This window comes from Antechinus flavipes, chromosome 5, assembly GCF_016432865.1.
Source record: "Antechinus flavipes isolate AdamAnt ecotype Samford, QLD, Australia chromosome 5, AdamAnt_v2, whole genome shotgun sequence".
NCBI lineage: Eukaryota > Metazoa > Chordata > Mammalia > Dasyuromorphia > Dasyuridae > Antechinus > Antechinus flavipes.
The window spans coordinates 56,336,701-56,350,897 of record NC_067402.1 but is presented as its reverse complement, the minus strand read 5'-3'; the positions used below and the strand labels follow the sequence as shown (position 1 = coordinate 56,350,897).

Sequence of the window (14,197 nt, the reverse complement as noted above, 5' to 3'; positions counted from 1 at the left end):
GGAACCAAGACTACAGAAGGCCTCTAAGAAAGCTAACCAGGCCACAGGAAAGGAGACAAGACTTGGAAAAAGACAATAAAGGATTTAGACTTTAATACCTGGCTGCATTTGGGGTGATTACGGAACTGAAACGAAGGCTGCCTCCAGAGACCCCAAGGAAACACCAACAAGAGAAGATTACATATTAGAGAGAATATTATAATCTACCACTAGAAAAAATTCAGAAATCCAATATATTTGTATTGTCTTGTTTTAAACTGAATGCTATTCTTTGGGGGAGAAAAAAGATCAACACAGATTATCTGCTCAAGATACTTGGACTTAGGCTTTTCATAGAAGATGAAACCTAGATTTCTAACTAACTGTAACAAGGTTGATGATTCGACAAAGTTCCATTATTCAAATTCCAGTTCTGTCACTCTTGAGGTAATGTACTTTGCAAAACTCACTTAAATTCTCTTAGCTTTTGTTTCTTCATCTGCAAAATAGGTATGTTGTTGTGAGAATCAAATGATTATTATACCTAATTGAAATGATCTGTCATTTTTTGTCAGCATGACTGGCTAAAATTGCCTGTGATAGCATAGGGGTCATAACTTGGGGTTCATGAAACATGAGTAGATTTCAGATGATCTATGAAGTTCAATGGGAAAATGATATATCTTTTTTGTTGTTGTTGTTGTTAATTTATAATTGAAATTTGGTGCATCTTGCTGGTACAGTGGATAGAGTCCTTGTCTTAGAGTCAGGAAGACACCTTTTTTTGAGTTCAAATCTGGCCTCAGACATGTATAAACTATGTGACTCTGGGCAAGTCATTTAATCCTATTTGTCCCAATTTCCTCATCTATAAAACGAGCTGGAAAAAATGGCAAACAACTCCACTATCTTTGCCAAGAAATTCACAAGTTGGGTCAGGAAGGGCTGGGCAGAATTAAGAACAACTCAACAATAACAACTGACAAGGCGTTTTTGCCAAGTATTTAAAAATTTTATCTTGAGAAGGGGTTCATAGGCTTTTCTTTTTTGCCAAAGTCTGTTCATCACACATAATGAAGAACTCTCAGCAGATTAGTCCCAAAATGTTTGCTGAGGCATATGGAGGATAATTGACATGATCAGGCTCAAAAAATTCATAAATGACTGGGAAAGAATTTGAAACCATGTATTTTAGGTAATTTTATATCACGTTACCTTTGTTGTATTGAAAGTACCATATAAATTTAATTTGATTTTGACTACTATATCTCATTTTTAGAGTGAGATATAGAAGCTCAGGAAAAAGACAGGGTAAAAAAGTAATGAGCATAATTAGGAGAAAAATGAAGCTTCGTTGAAATATTAAAGTAATAATGGGAAAGTTCCAAAGGAAAAAGCTTTGTATTACTACATTTTATGTGACTTTAAAAAAATATATTCTTGGGGCAGCTAGGTGGCTCAGTGGATAGAACACCCATCCTGAAATCAAGAGAATCTGAGTCCAAATCTTGCCTTAGACACTTAAATACTTCCTTGCTGTGTGACACTGGGCAAGAACATATTCTTTACTTTCATAGATGAAGCTTTTGCTTCCAATTTAATAGGAAGACTGGTCATTGTCAGTTTTCTTTTCCCACTTAAGCAAATTCTAGACAATATTATGGATAATTTCCAACATAGTAGGTCAAACAATATTAGGTAACTATTATTTTAAATCTTCCAGACTTAAGATTTTTTTCTCTTTGGGTTTATGTGTGAAGGTGGGAGGAAAATACAATTTTTATTGTTTTTCACCTTTTATTATACGAAGAAAATCCGCACAATTAAAAACAGTCACTATGATTTATTGTGAAAAATCAAGGTAAATTGGTACATTGCAAACAACTGATAGTTAAGATAAAAGATCAAAATCAGATTGCCCAGAACACTAAATAAATGTACTTGGTTAGTTGACTGGTATTCCAAAGAGTTTCATGTTCTACACTCAAAAATTGCCATTTATTTATTTTTGCCATTTGTGTATGTAGTGTGTACATGTGTGTGTGCATGTGTGGAGTAGCATTGAAGTGGTGATGGATTTTACAAGGAGGAAGAACAATTGGAATCCAAAACAACTGGTTTCCTGAGGGATTTACACAGTATAGAGATATTAGCATATTGGTGCTTTCAAAACATCTTGTGAGGTAAACTCTTATAATCCTTATTTTTTATTAAAAGGGATAGAAGTGTGGAGGGGCCATAGAGAGCTGTTAATTGATCTCTGTCTTTTCAACCAAACAGCTCAAGTTAGACAATCTGATGGTTTGAACTTCCTTAGAACATTGTCACACAAATATCAATAGAAAAAAACTTACAAACAACTCCCTATAAAGTTTGTTGTTCCTTTTGAGCTCAAAAATTAAAAAAAAAAAATCACCATCAAACTGAATTTGAGCAAGGGAGATGTCAATTGAAAACAAATTGCATCTCAATTCACTGTGTAGTGTTGTGTCTTATTCTTTGGCTGTAGCTTCTGCCATTCCATGTTCACTTGACCCTTAGTGCTAGCAAGTAATTCCTATTTAACTAGGATTGTTCTCTGAAAGATACGGAATGATTGTTTAAGAAAAGAACAAGTATACAAAGGCACATAAATAGTTTGAAAAGCAGTGACTTCTTCAGAGGAGCAATGATGAGATGATTGTTTTTCTAAATAAACACATCAAAGTGGAGAGACAAGAGTACTTAACTTGTGATCAGGTAGACTTGGTTTGAAATCTCATTTCTAACACTATTTATCTTAGGAGTCCTTGGCAAGTCATTTAACCTTTCTCCCCTTCAATTTTGACACCTATAAATGGTTTAGAATAATGGAAGCATTTTAATATGGTGGAATGAGCATTTATTTTACAGCCAAGTGATTTGGATTCAAAATCTATTTCTAATGTTGGCTACCTCAATGATCTTAGGCAAATTATTTAACATTCCTGGGCTTCTGTTTCCTCAAGTGTAAAATGAGGGAGTAGATTCATAAGAACAACAATACTGCACATTTGTAGCACTTAGGATGTGCCAAGAAATAAGCATATTTTAAATATTATATCACTTGATCATCACGATGACTTTCTAAGATAGGTACTTTTATTTTCCCCATTTTACAGTTGAGGTAAGTGAAGCAAATAGAGGTAAAATGTTTTGCACAATTTGTAAGTGGCTGAGATTTGAATCCAGTGCTTCTTCCTCCAAAGCTTACTGTTCACTGCCTGATGTTGCATGGGTTTCTTACAGTCTAGATTTAATGATGGTGTGATTTAACTAGACTGACTTAAGGTAAAAATTAGATGATAAAAATGATATAGTAGATGGTATTTGGTGATATTTTGCAATCATTCAAGTGCTGTATAAATGTCAGTTATTTTATTCCTAAATAAAAGCTCTGACAGACATGGCTAAAGGTGTTTAAAAAATTAAAACAAAACCACTTTTATTGTTTAATATGTAGTCAAACTTGACAGTAGTGTTACAGAAATTGCTCCCTTCTCCCCTTCTAAAATCCCAAATTTGCTGACATCAGCTGTAAGTGAAGAATGAAATTAATTGTGAAAATAGCAATCAACAAAGAAGATAAGAGAAATATTTGATCATCACTAGTTTCCAGGCCTCTGAATATGAATTCTGCCTCCTTCCCAATCAATATGCTGGCTTTCTTATATATTTGCTACCAAGAAATGATTCTCAACATACTGCCAGTATAACCAAAATTAAAAATGCAAAGAAAGTCAGTTCCAAAAAGCTGTATGGGGAAAGAATATAATGAATTATTGCAACAATATGGAAATTCCCAGGGGGGAAAAAGTGGCAAGTCAATATCTTGTAATGGAATACATTCAAACTTAAATTCATGAAATCTTATAGTTAAAAACAATCAGGAGTTTATAGAAAAAATGTGATATCTGCATATATTCTTGTATTTAAGCAGAGGGGTCCTGTATGTCACACCTCTTTTGCAATCAAACATCATTAGTGCAAATTCAGACACAATGATTTTACATTTGCAGGTTCAGGTAATTCAAGAATAGCAAAAATCAACAATTATATCTGTTACTGAAGAATGTAACCCTAGAATGAAACATTTCCATTTCCAGGACAGGGAAAATGGGAATGGTGTCCAAAGTACTGGTACAAGTTCAAATTGTTCATTTCTGCAAGTTTTGTTCTAGAAAGTTTTGAAACCCTACATTCCCCTGAAAGACAAGGTCCTTGAGATGAGACACAGTGCCTATGGAAACAGTGAAAAACTTGATGGACGTGTTTCCATCATTCCCTCTCTGGGTTTCTTCATTTTGATAAACTTTTGACTCAGATTTCCTCCCCCGTCCTATTCTCTTTTAGAAGCCATGTAGTGAGTTTATTGTTGTGTTTGGCCCATAGGTACTTTGTTGAACATTAGGTGACCAACTGACTTTCTGATCCAGACAAAAGTAGCACTTATACTTAGAAATACAGTAGGAATATATTCTACCCCAGGATAACTGATATGCAAGGACAGGCAGCCTGTGGAGTGTTGGAGTTTTATTCCTTTGCACTTAATATTCAAATGCCTACAGACAGAATTACCAGAAACAGTTGTAAATTCCTGGCAGTAAATTTTCCCATCATTCCAATTGGCAAACTAGAAAGTCTGTCTTTTTTTCCCCTTCTCTCTTTTGCCTTGAAAATAGTAGTTTTCCAAGGTGCCAGCCAAGTACTCCCCTCAATTCAGACAAGTGAGAGAGAGTGTGCTCTGTTTTTCCCTCTTAGAAGTCAGTGAAAAAACTTCTCTCTCTTTAACCAGGCCCCTTGTACACATGTTCCAGTATACACAAAATGACTGTTAGAAGAGATTCCATTATACTCCCTTAATTGATGGGAATGCCTTTTAGCAAGGAAGACCTAATTTCCCCTTTTGTCATTTTCAATGCTGTCAAATGAAAGTACCTGAGAAGACTTGATTTTGAGCTCAAAATATATTAAATTGGATTTTCCCCTATCATTCTCTATGTAAAGATTGCTGCACTATATACTATGTGATCCCCACAAAGACATTTCTGAAGCAAATCAAAGCCTATAAAATATGTGAGTCCTTCCCAGAGTTTCACTCCCCAGAGTAGCATCTCTCCCTTCAGGAAAATTCTTTCTGGCTTACACTTTCCTGTGACGTGAAATGAAAGAAAAAAATCTGTCCTTATTAAATAATAAGCAGCAATAGAGAGGGAATCCATTCTTGGTTAGCCATCAGACTCAAACAAATTTAATTACATAGTTTGGCAGACTTGGGGAATCATCTATATGGGGCCCATGCTGGAGGCCAATCCCTCTGGCTACTCTCTTATTTTGTGGAGACATGGATAGACTGATATCTTCTGTCCACACAATTTATGCTTCAGCTTCTCCTAAATTTCCCAGACTTTAACGTGGTTCCAGCTGCCCCTTTGCCCATTGCACTGAAGTTGGGAAGACTAATGGATAGGGCTTTAGGAGCTTTGTCAATTATTATTAAGACCCTTTTACTCACTTACATTTCCCTTCCCTCACATAGAAGGGGCAATGATATAGGGTTTATAATGGAACTTAATGGACTGGATAGGAGGTAATTTAGCTGAAATATTAATACAGTAATAAATTAATATCTATCATATAATAGATAAAGTGTTAGAATTTGAGTCAGAAAGACCTTAGATCTCACTACTAAATTTTCTTTTTGTGTTTATTTGGAACTTTTATTTTCTCATCTGGAGAATGGGAATAATGATAGCACCTACTTCATTGGATTGTGGGGATCAAAAGAGCCATAAAAAGCACTTTGCAGACCTCCAAATCCTATAGAAATATAAAATACTATTATAAATATGGGCTGCATAATTCTTTATTGACACTTCAATCATGGAAAGCTATTGTTTTGCATTCTTAACATATTGCACAGTACATGACACATAGTAGGCACTTAAAAATGCTTCTTGATTTATTCATTAGTTATAAGTACAGTCATTAAAAAGAAAACACCATTTTTAAAAAAAACCACTGCTCAAAAGAAATGGTGGGGATCACTGAGGTATTTTTATGTAAGCCAAAATTGGCAAAAATGAATAGATATCATTTTAAAGTCAGAAATTTTTTATGCATTACTCCATTGATTTTTTTAAAGCCACAGTCCATTGAATAATTCTAGATATTTGGGGAAAAGAGGTAAAGTCTCTAAATGAGAATCAGATAATTTCTCTTTCTTTCTTTTTTTTTTTTGGGGGGCAGCTGAGGTTGAAAGATAATAGAATGAAATGTCTCTGTGTAGAGTTATGTAATGTTACAATCTCATGTAGGTAGTTATTTGTCCTTTCACATATTGATTTTTTTTATTTCAGAAAATTTCCAAAAGTCCATCATGACATTTAATAGATTTTCTTTCATTCCCATGTTAGTTGATAATCATAATACTTAATGATAGTAAGAATAGAGAGAGTTGTTGAATGGAGTAGGGGAAAAACCAAACCAAACCATGGATAGTATAGTACACAAATGAGATAAGTATCAATAACACAATGGTCTACATTAAGCATTCTAATTCTGAGGGTCAGTGTTCTTGCTTAAATGATCAAGGCAATTGAAAACATTTATGGAAAAGGTCAGTGTCAAATTACAGTAAACTCCATCTATTCTATCTATCTGCAGAATAATTAACCCAGGGCATTTCTTTCATTAAAAAAGAAGAAAAACTATAAAGAAACATTTTGAGGGACAGGTCTGTCTGCGATGATTTTTGACCCTTTGTTCTACTGCTGAATAAAGCCAAACTAGAGTCAACAAGGCTAATCTTAATTTCATACAGATTACAAAATCAGAGGCTAAAGACCAAGTGGAACAATTGATGGATAATGAGGAAATCTTAAATGGATATAGTATACAATTGGCCATGAGAAAGGATATGTAAAAATAAGATCTCTATCAAGGAGAGCAAATCTATATGATGAGAAGTGTTTATGTCTAGACTCAGCCATTACATCAGCAACAACAGACTGCCATAGGGCTTTATCTACTTCATCCTCTGATTTAACAAGATAAATCAAGCACTGGAAAAGTACTTCTAAAGGAAGATCTTCATACCTTTTCAAAAAGGTAATAGTAAAAGCCAGAAGGGCATTCCTTCTAAAGCTGAAAGTGAAGAAAAGGTCACGTAGGATCCTACATTTTGGATCCTACATTTTGGATGGGAGGATATAGTAATAATAAAGTGACATATAATAGATAAAGTGTTAAAATTTGAGTCACCATTTTGGAAAGGCAGCATTGGCTGCAATGGTACCTTGAACACCAATAACTTGACTCTATAAAATCTACTAATAAAGGGGCTGGGTTAAAGCATAAACAAAAGTCAGGGAGAGAGTACCTGTGAATCTAAAAGTTTTATTCTTTAGCTACTAGTTCTTTTATTGATCTTCAGAGTATAATTCACATTCCTAAAAACTACCAAAACTGCTTTACTTCTGGAATTTTTAAAGAAACCTAAAGCTAATAAAATTTGAGAAGCCATGAGAGGAATATTGATGGAAAAAAAGGAAAAATGTTCTTTCTTAAAAGACCAAGATTCAAATAAACAGCTATCTAAAACTTCTCTGGCAACTGTGAAAAAAAAAATTACAAGTTAAAAGGAAAAGGTGTGGTAGATTGACAAAAAGGTCACTGGAATTAAAGGAAGAATTCAATATTCATTCTGTGACCTCAGTTTTCTTAGTCTCAAACTAAAGTAGTTGTATTTAATCTTTAAAGTTCCTGCCAGTTCCATACCTCATGATGCTACACTAGTTACAATTTAAATTGACATAGAAAATGTGGTTATTCTATCAATGGAAATAAAGATGAAATGACAGCCAATCTATGACATTTTATTTTTCATAAAAATATCCAAATTTATGTTGCAAAATAAACAATAAGTTGCTTAGAGTTGGAAAAAAATTGAGCTTGATGTTTTACATGATACCAACAATCTAACATGTTTGACATTTGGTCAAAGAAGATTGTTTATAATTAAAAGTTGCATACAATTTAAAAGTCTGGCAAAGGATTGTGATTAGAAACAAGGAAAGTAATAAACTACTTGTACAGAGCAGACTAGATTTTTAGAATTCTTTTCAGTAACAGCTGAATAAAACATTTAATAAACTGGACATCATTAGGGCACCAAGAAGTAATTATAATCCAATAACTTGCACCATTGAAAAGAACCCAATGAAAGCTTGAAGTCACTTGGTTGCCACAAATTACAATTATAGATAGAATTAAATTGAAGGAGAACAATGAGAATAATCTTTATAATGAGAATAAAAATATTGTCATCTCCTCATATATGTGCTACACGTTGTTATTCACAGGAAATTTTCACGTTGCCTTATCCAATTTGAGCTTCATAACAACTCTAGCATTATAAGAATAGAATTGAAAGAGACCTTAAAGTCTTCCAATCAACCACTAAGGAAAAGGAAGCCCAGTTAGGTTGTGCAATTTGCCAAAGGTTATATAGGTAGTAAGCATCAGAAGCAGATTTTGAACAGTGCCCTCTAACTCCAGACTCTTTGCTCTTTTTTCCTGCATCCCAAACTACTGAGGTAGGAAGATTTTTATAGTCTCCACTGTATAGATAAGGAAACTAAGTTTCCAAGAACTATGTAATGCCTTGAATCACAGATTTAGTCAGTGACCAAGTGAGATTTAGAAAATAAACTCCGTAGTCATTGCTCTTTCCACGACAGAATTGTTTCTTTACCAAAATAAGCTTATCACAGTGTTTAATATAAGAATTTTACAAATGGAAAGTCCAATCAAATCATTTTTAGAATTATCTCTGCATAACTTGCATCATTTCCCTCAAAGACTACTCTTAGAAGTGTAAGTAAAGCTATGCTTCAGAAAAGTATAAAGAAATGTTTTGAAGCAAATTATTTTGCCAGATATTTTTAATACTCAGATCTCTAAATGCTTAAATATTGTAGGCAAGGAGTCTCTCTATTATTCCTTTTTAGAGAATTCTTAGGTAGTTAGACAAATCTGTTGGGTATTTCCTCCAAAGTTGTTGATCACTTTTAACCTTTGTAGGTCCTGTCTTTGTCCTGTCATATATTTTTGCATAGTAGTTAACACATCATATGTCTTAGATATCATAAAGGCAGTTGGACTGTCTAATTGTTTTTCTTGCACCTTACTTAATAGACTCACTTCCTTTTCTGGACATGACATATTTCCATTATCTTTTATGCTCACTCCCTTGGAATTTTCCAATATATTGAATTATCTTCCTTGAAGACTATTATTAGATGTCTAAGTAAAACCATGCTGGCAGAGAAGTTTAAAGTAAAGTGTTTTATAGCAAATTATTTCACCAGATAGCACTATTTTCAATACTCACATCACTAAATACTCACATATTCTAGGCTAGGAGGCTGTCCATTACTCCTTTTTTTAAGAGAATCCTTAGGGAGTTAAATAAATCTCTTAGACATTTCCTCCAAAGCTGTTGATCACAATTGATTCATGCCTTTTTATCCTTTGTAGCTCCTGTCCATGTCCTGCCCTGTATTTTTGTATAGAGATCAACTCCTCACGTGTTATAGATACAATAGAAGCAATAGGAGAGTCTAATTGTTTACCTTCCACCTTACTTGACAGACTCACTTCCTTTTATAGACATACTTATTTCCATTATCTTTTATGCTCATTCCCATGGAATTTTCCATTAGAGATATATTGCATTCTATCAGAATCCATCATGAATTCTACTGTTGCTCATTGAATGATCCATAAGATGACTCCTTCAGGAAATGGAAGGATTTCATGACTCATAGGTATATAAGATATATATCATGACCATAAAAATATCAATATTAAAATAGATGGATTTTTGTTTCAAATTAAAGCTTCAAGTTACTAAAAATACCTTGAAATTTCCCACATGCAATGCAACTAATTATCCTACTTAAAAAAAAAATGTGAGTCTAGTTCACCATCCAATGGCAATTCCTATTCATGATATATGCATGGTTGGGATAGAGGTCAAAGTGAACAAGCACAAAAAGAAAAAAAAAAACTCTTTATCTCCTTAAGCTACTGATGCAAAAAATTGAGAGTGAATAAAGAGCCTAATATCAAGACAGATTATCATCACTTCCTAAAGAAATTTTTTAAAGTCATTTTCAAGAATGAAGAGATCAAAAAAGCTAAGAAACTACATTAGGCAATACCTGATTATCTTATCAAATAGTCTGCCTGCCTAATGAAATTGGTTTGAGCTTAGCTACTTCAGAATTGCTAGATGGTGAAATGTAATTAAAATGACTGGAACTGGGCATCAGAATGCCTGGGTTCTATGCCTTCCTCTAGGCCGTAGCTAAAGATGGGAGAATATTTTTCTTTTCTGGGCCTTCTCTGTTTCAGTTATACATGAGGGAACTGGATTGGATAATGAAGAAGAAATCTTAGGTTATATAGAAATAGTACAGTATTTTATGTCAATATTTCTTTAAAAATATTGCAAGTAAATGAAAGATTTTGTGGAATATGGAAGTTAGTCCTGTTTGATTTCCATTCAGAACATCTACAGAACATCTACAAATTTTTACAAATCTTAAATTGTAATAATTCACAGATTCAAATGAAAAAGGGGCTGAGAAAGTTTTATCTAAGTATTTTTCATCTTATCCACATTTATCTTTTTTATCTATTTTAATAATCAAAAAAAGTCATGTTCTTCATATTCCTTAGGAGGAATCTAATTCCAAAGGAATTAGGTAATTAACTTACAGCTTTATAGCAATTCAGAAACAATTGCTCAACTTCCACTTGAAAAGTCCTGATGACAATGGTCAAAGTAATATGCCAGTCTTAGTAGCCCTTAGTTTGAGATCCACAGCATCAACTCTTACTATACCTTATGGTAGTACAGTATAGTGAAGTAACATTTCAACTTAATTTTCTTTATTGGTGATTTTTTTTCTTGATGTTCTTTTCTTTTAATCCACTGTAATTTGCATGGCTATTAGATATGTATGTCAAAATACATATCAAATTATTAATTCATATTATTTAAACAGTTACACTGTCTAGATAGGAAGTCCAATTTTCATTTAATATTCTAAAACATTAGAGAATTTCCCTTGGTTGTATAGGGGAATCTAAGTACAGTGTAGGGATACAGAATAGAAAGCAAATTGCATGAAAAAGGAAAGATGTCAGGTAAGGTTGACATAAGAAATCTTCAATCTGACCTGAGAGGAATTCTTCCCCATAGCCTCCTTCAAACTCTGATGTGTCTGTAATCTAAGGTTGTCTTGAATATTTCATATTTAGTCAAACTGAGTAATTCAGATTACAGTTGTGAACATTTTTCATAGAATTATCAATTCTCACAATGCAGCCAAAGGATGGTATCTTCTATTTCTTCCACTAACATACAGGAAATCATACGTATACAGGCATAACAGAATTATTTGTCAATTACTGCCATTGGAAGACAAATTTTACTGTAAAAAACCAACCAGAGCACAGCATCTCATCCCAGAAGGAGGTTGTCTACATGATAATTAAATATTCTTAGTGTACCAGTTGCACCAGTTAAATGGCAAGTCATTTGGTTATTGCTACATAACTATATCTACCCCCAAGGCATGTGTTGGAACAGTTCGTATAAAATGAGAAGGCATATGGCTGTAAAATGGTCATATTAACTTTCATTTTAACTTGCTTCTCAATTCTTTAAGAAGACTGTTACATAACTTATGGAAAAAAAAAGGTTAAATGCCATGTTGGATAACTTTAAAAAACAAAGCAAACTGTGCTATACAAAAAACAGTACTGGTTTACTTCATGAAGACAGTTATTAAAGAGAATCATCATTTATTAGTGGATTAAAGTCACTGAATTCAGACATTCTCTATACATTCTAAAATGTTAGTAAGGTGCTACTTACAATATATATATATATATATATATGCGTGCTACTTGAGACCTGAACCTGCAAATGTTGAACACCGTACCTTAACAGGAATCACTTTGTACAGAATATAAAGGGTTCATAAGTCAAGATGGCAATGGAATTATACACACAGTATTTAAATTTCAACTTTAGAAGTTCAGTGTATATTAACCCTTTTCCTCCTCAAAGAATGTTTAAAATTTCTTTTCTAGTGGGGATGTTCACAATCTGGATTGTGGTTAGTCCAACCAGGCCAGCATAACTGGTGACCCCACTTAAGGAGCTTTTAATGTTTTCTTAACCTAATTTGGGAAGGAAAGGGTTGATGTGAGTGGAAGAGTGGCTCATATAGGCAGGAAAAAATATGGCACTGCAACTGAATGAACCACTTTCTCCATGGGACATAAAAATATTCTAATATTAAGGATTATTTTACAACTCAATGGAATTAAGCAATAATGCAATCCATTTTCTTTGTCCAGATGACAAAATGCAGTCTTAACAGTCACAAGAGCCTGCCTTGTGTTAGCTATAAACAAAAATATATTTATATATATATATATTTATATTTATGCAACTACTATGTGCTTTAAACAAAATTACTGTATGAATCAGCAGGGTTCTGAAACATTTTCCTTTTTTTTTTTAATTTCTGGGGATATGTGCTGGAAATTGAATGGCTTCTTAGGCAAGAATCAACAATGAAACAGGCCATTAGTACTGACCTGGCAAAAAAAAATTAAAATTAAATCCACACTTATTTGTTTGAAATCCCTCAATAATTTTGCTTCACAAAATGCCTGAGAAACTCTTCCTGTTTCCTTCTTCTCTTAACCACGAACATCTTTTGCCTTCATTTCATTTCAAAGGTAGACCATGCAGGCAACATTTTTGAAAAAAAAAAAAAATCCAAATTTGACATTCTGAAATAAAAGTTATGTCTTGCCAAAGACACAAAGAAGCAAAGCTTCTGTGCCAAAGGTTAACCTAAAACTGGTGTTGCCTTTATAACCTATAACTCCTAAAAAGTGGGAGACACAGTTTAATCTTTTTGAGAAAACGTTTCACACTTTAGAATAATAAAGTTGTTTGAACACTTGAAAGTAGACCTTGAAAACCAAAAGTCTATTGCCATTTTTCATTTTTGAAGATTAGAAATTGCTTATTTTACATGTAATTTTGCCTGCATGAATTGGTTTTGTCCTACCAGCTTAAAATATTATTGTCTTTTCCTTAAAAACAAAACAAAACAAAACAAAGCCTTGTTAATTTGCAAAACCTATTACCTTTGAGACCCCAGAATATATATGAACCAAAGGGGATAGAACCCTTGTGAACTAAAGCTTTATTTCTTCCCTTGATTCTTCCGCAACCCCACACCTAAGCCAACAGCATGACGCCATATCAGAGTGGTGACCAGTCCGCTGGGGATGTTCTAAGTGAACTGTATGTCATTCCATTAAAGAAAACTACTGCACAGAATAATCTGGTGTTTTTGCAAATTCCTTTCCCCAGCTTTCTTGGGCAAGGCTGATCCAGAATCATTTCTTGTTCAGGCTACAGCAGCTTAGGGCGCCTTTATTTTTTTCATTGTTTTTTAATTTTTTTTTTAAAGATATAGGCAAAGTTAAAGTCTTACACCTGTAAGCCAGTACTGGTGTTCTGTCCTAGAAATTTTAACACTGCTCTGATACAATAAAACCTTCTTTTTCTCCAACAGGTTCAACTTCAGCATATGCAGGATGTCCAGAGCCTCTTCGAAACTTCATAGCTGGCCATCTACTGGGACGCCGCTGAGGAGAAAAAAACAGAACAAAACAACAAAATAAATATAAAGAATAAGTACAGATAATCTGAATGTCATGAAGGGGGAATTCTTTAATTAATTTGTTTTAAATTAATTTACAATAACATTTAATCAACTACTGTCTCTTTGAGATAAGCAATAAGGTATAAGCATTAGAGATAGTGAAAATACAACTGGCCTTGGAGTCAGCTTGAAATGGATTCAAGCTCTTCCTTTGTCTTGGTATGCAAAATGACTCTCAGCCTTTCAAGCTGCAAAATAGTTTGCAAATCTGCATCGGCTAAAGGGAGTTTGATCTCTCAAACTTCCCAACATTAATAAATTACAACTCAAGACAAAACAAAACAGAAAAACAAAACAAACAAAAACCCACCAACATTATTCTTCAGTCTCCCAGACATTCTCCCCCAGTTTCTTTCACTAAATAGATGACAATT

The 14,197-nt window shown here is 33.6% G+C and overlaps 1 protein-coding gene across 2 annotated transcripts in view; it reads right to left on the bottom strand.

Annotated features, from left to right (window-relative positions):
* Positions 1-1,802: 1,802 nt before the first annotated feature.
* Positions 1,803-14,197, bottom strand: part of PLXDC2 (plexin domain containing 2) — a 518,304-nt gene continuing 505,909 nt past the window's right edge. For both annotated transcript variants that reach the window (XM_052000461.1, XM_052000460.1), the window contains one exon: positions 1,803-13,746. In XM_052000461.1, coding sequence (XP_051856421.1) covers positions 13,630-13,746 — 117 coding nt within the window. In that variant the 3' untranslated portion in view covers positions 1,803-13,629. The remainder of the gene's footprint in view (positions 13,747-14,197) is intronic.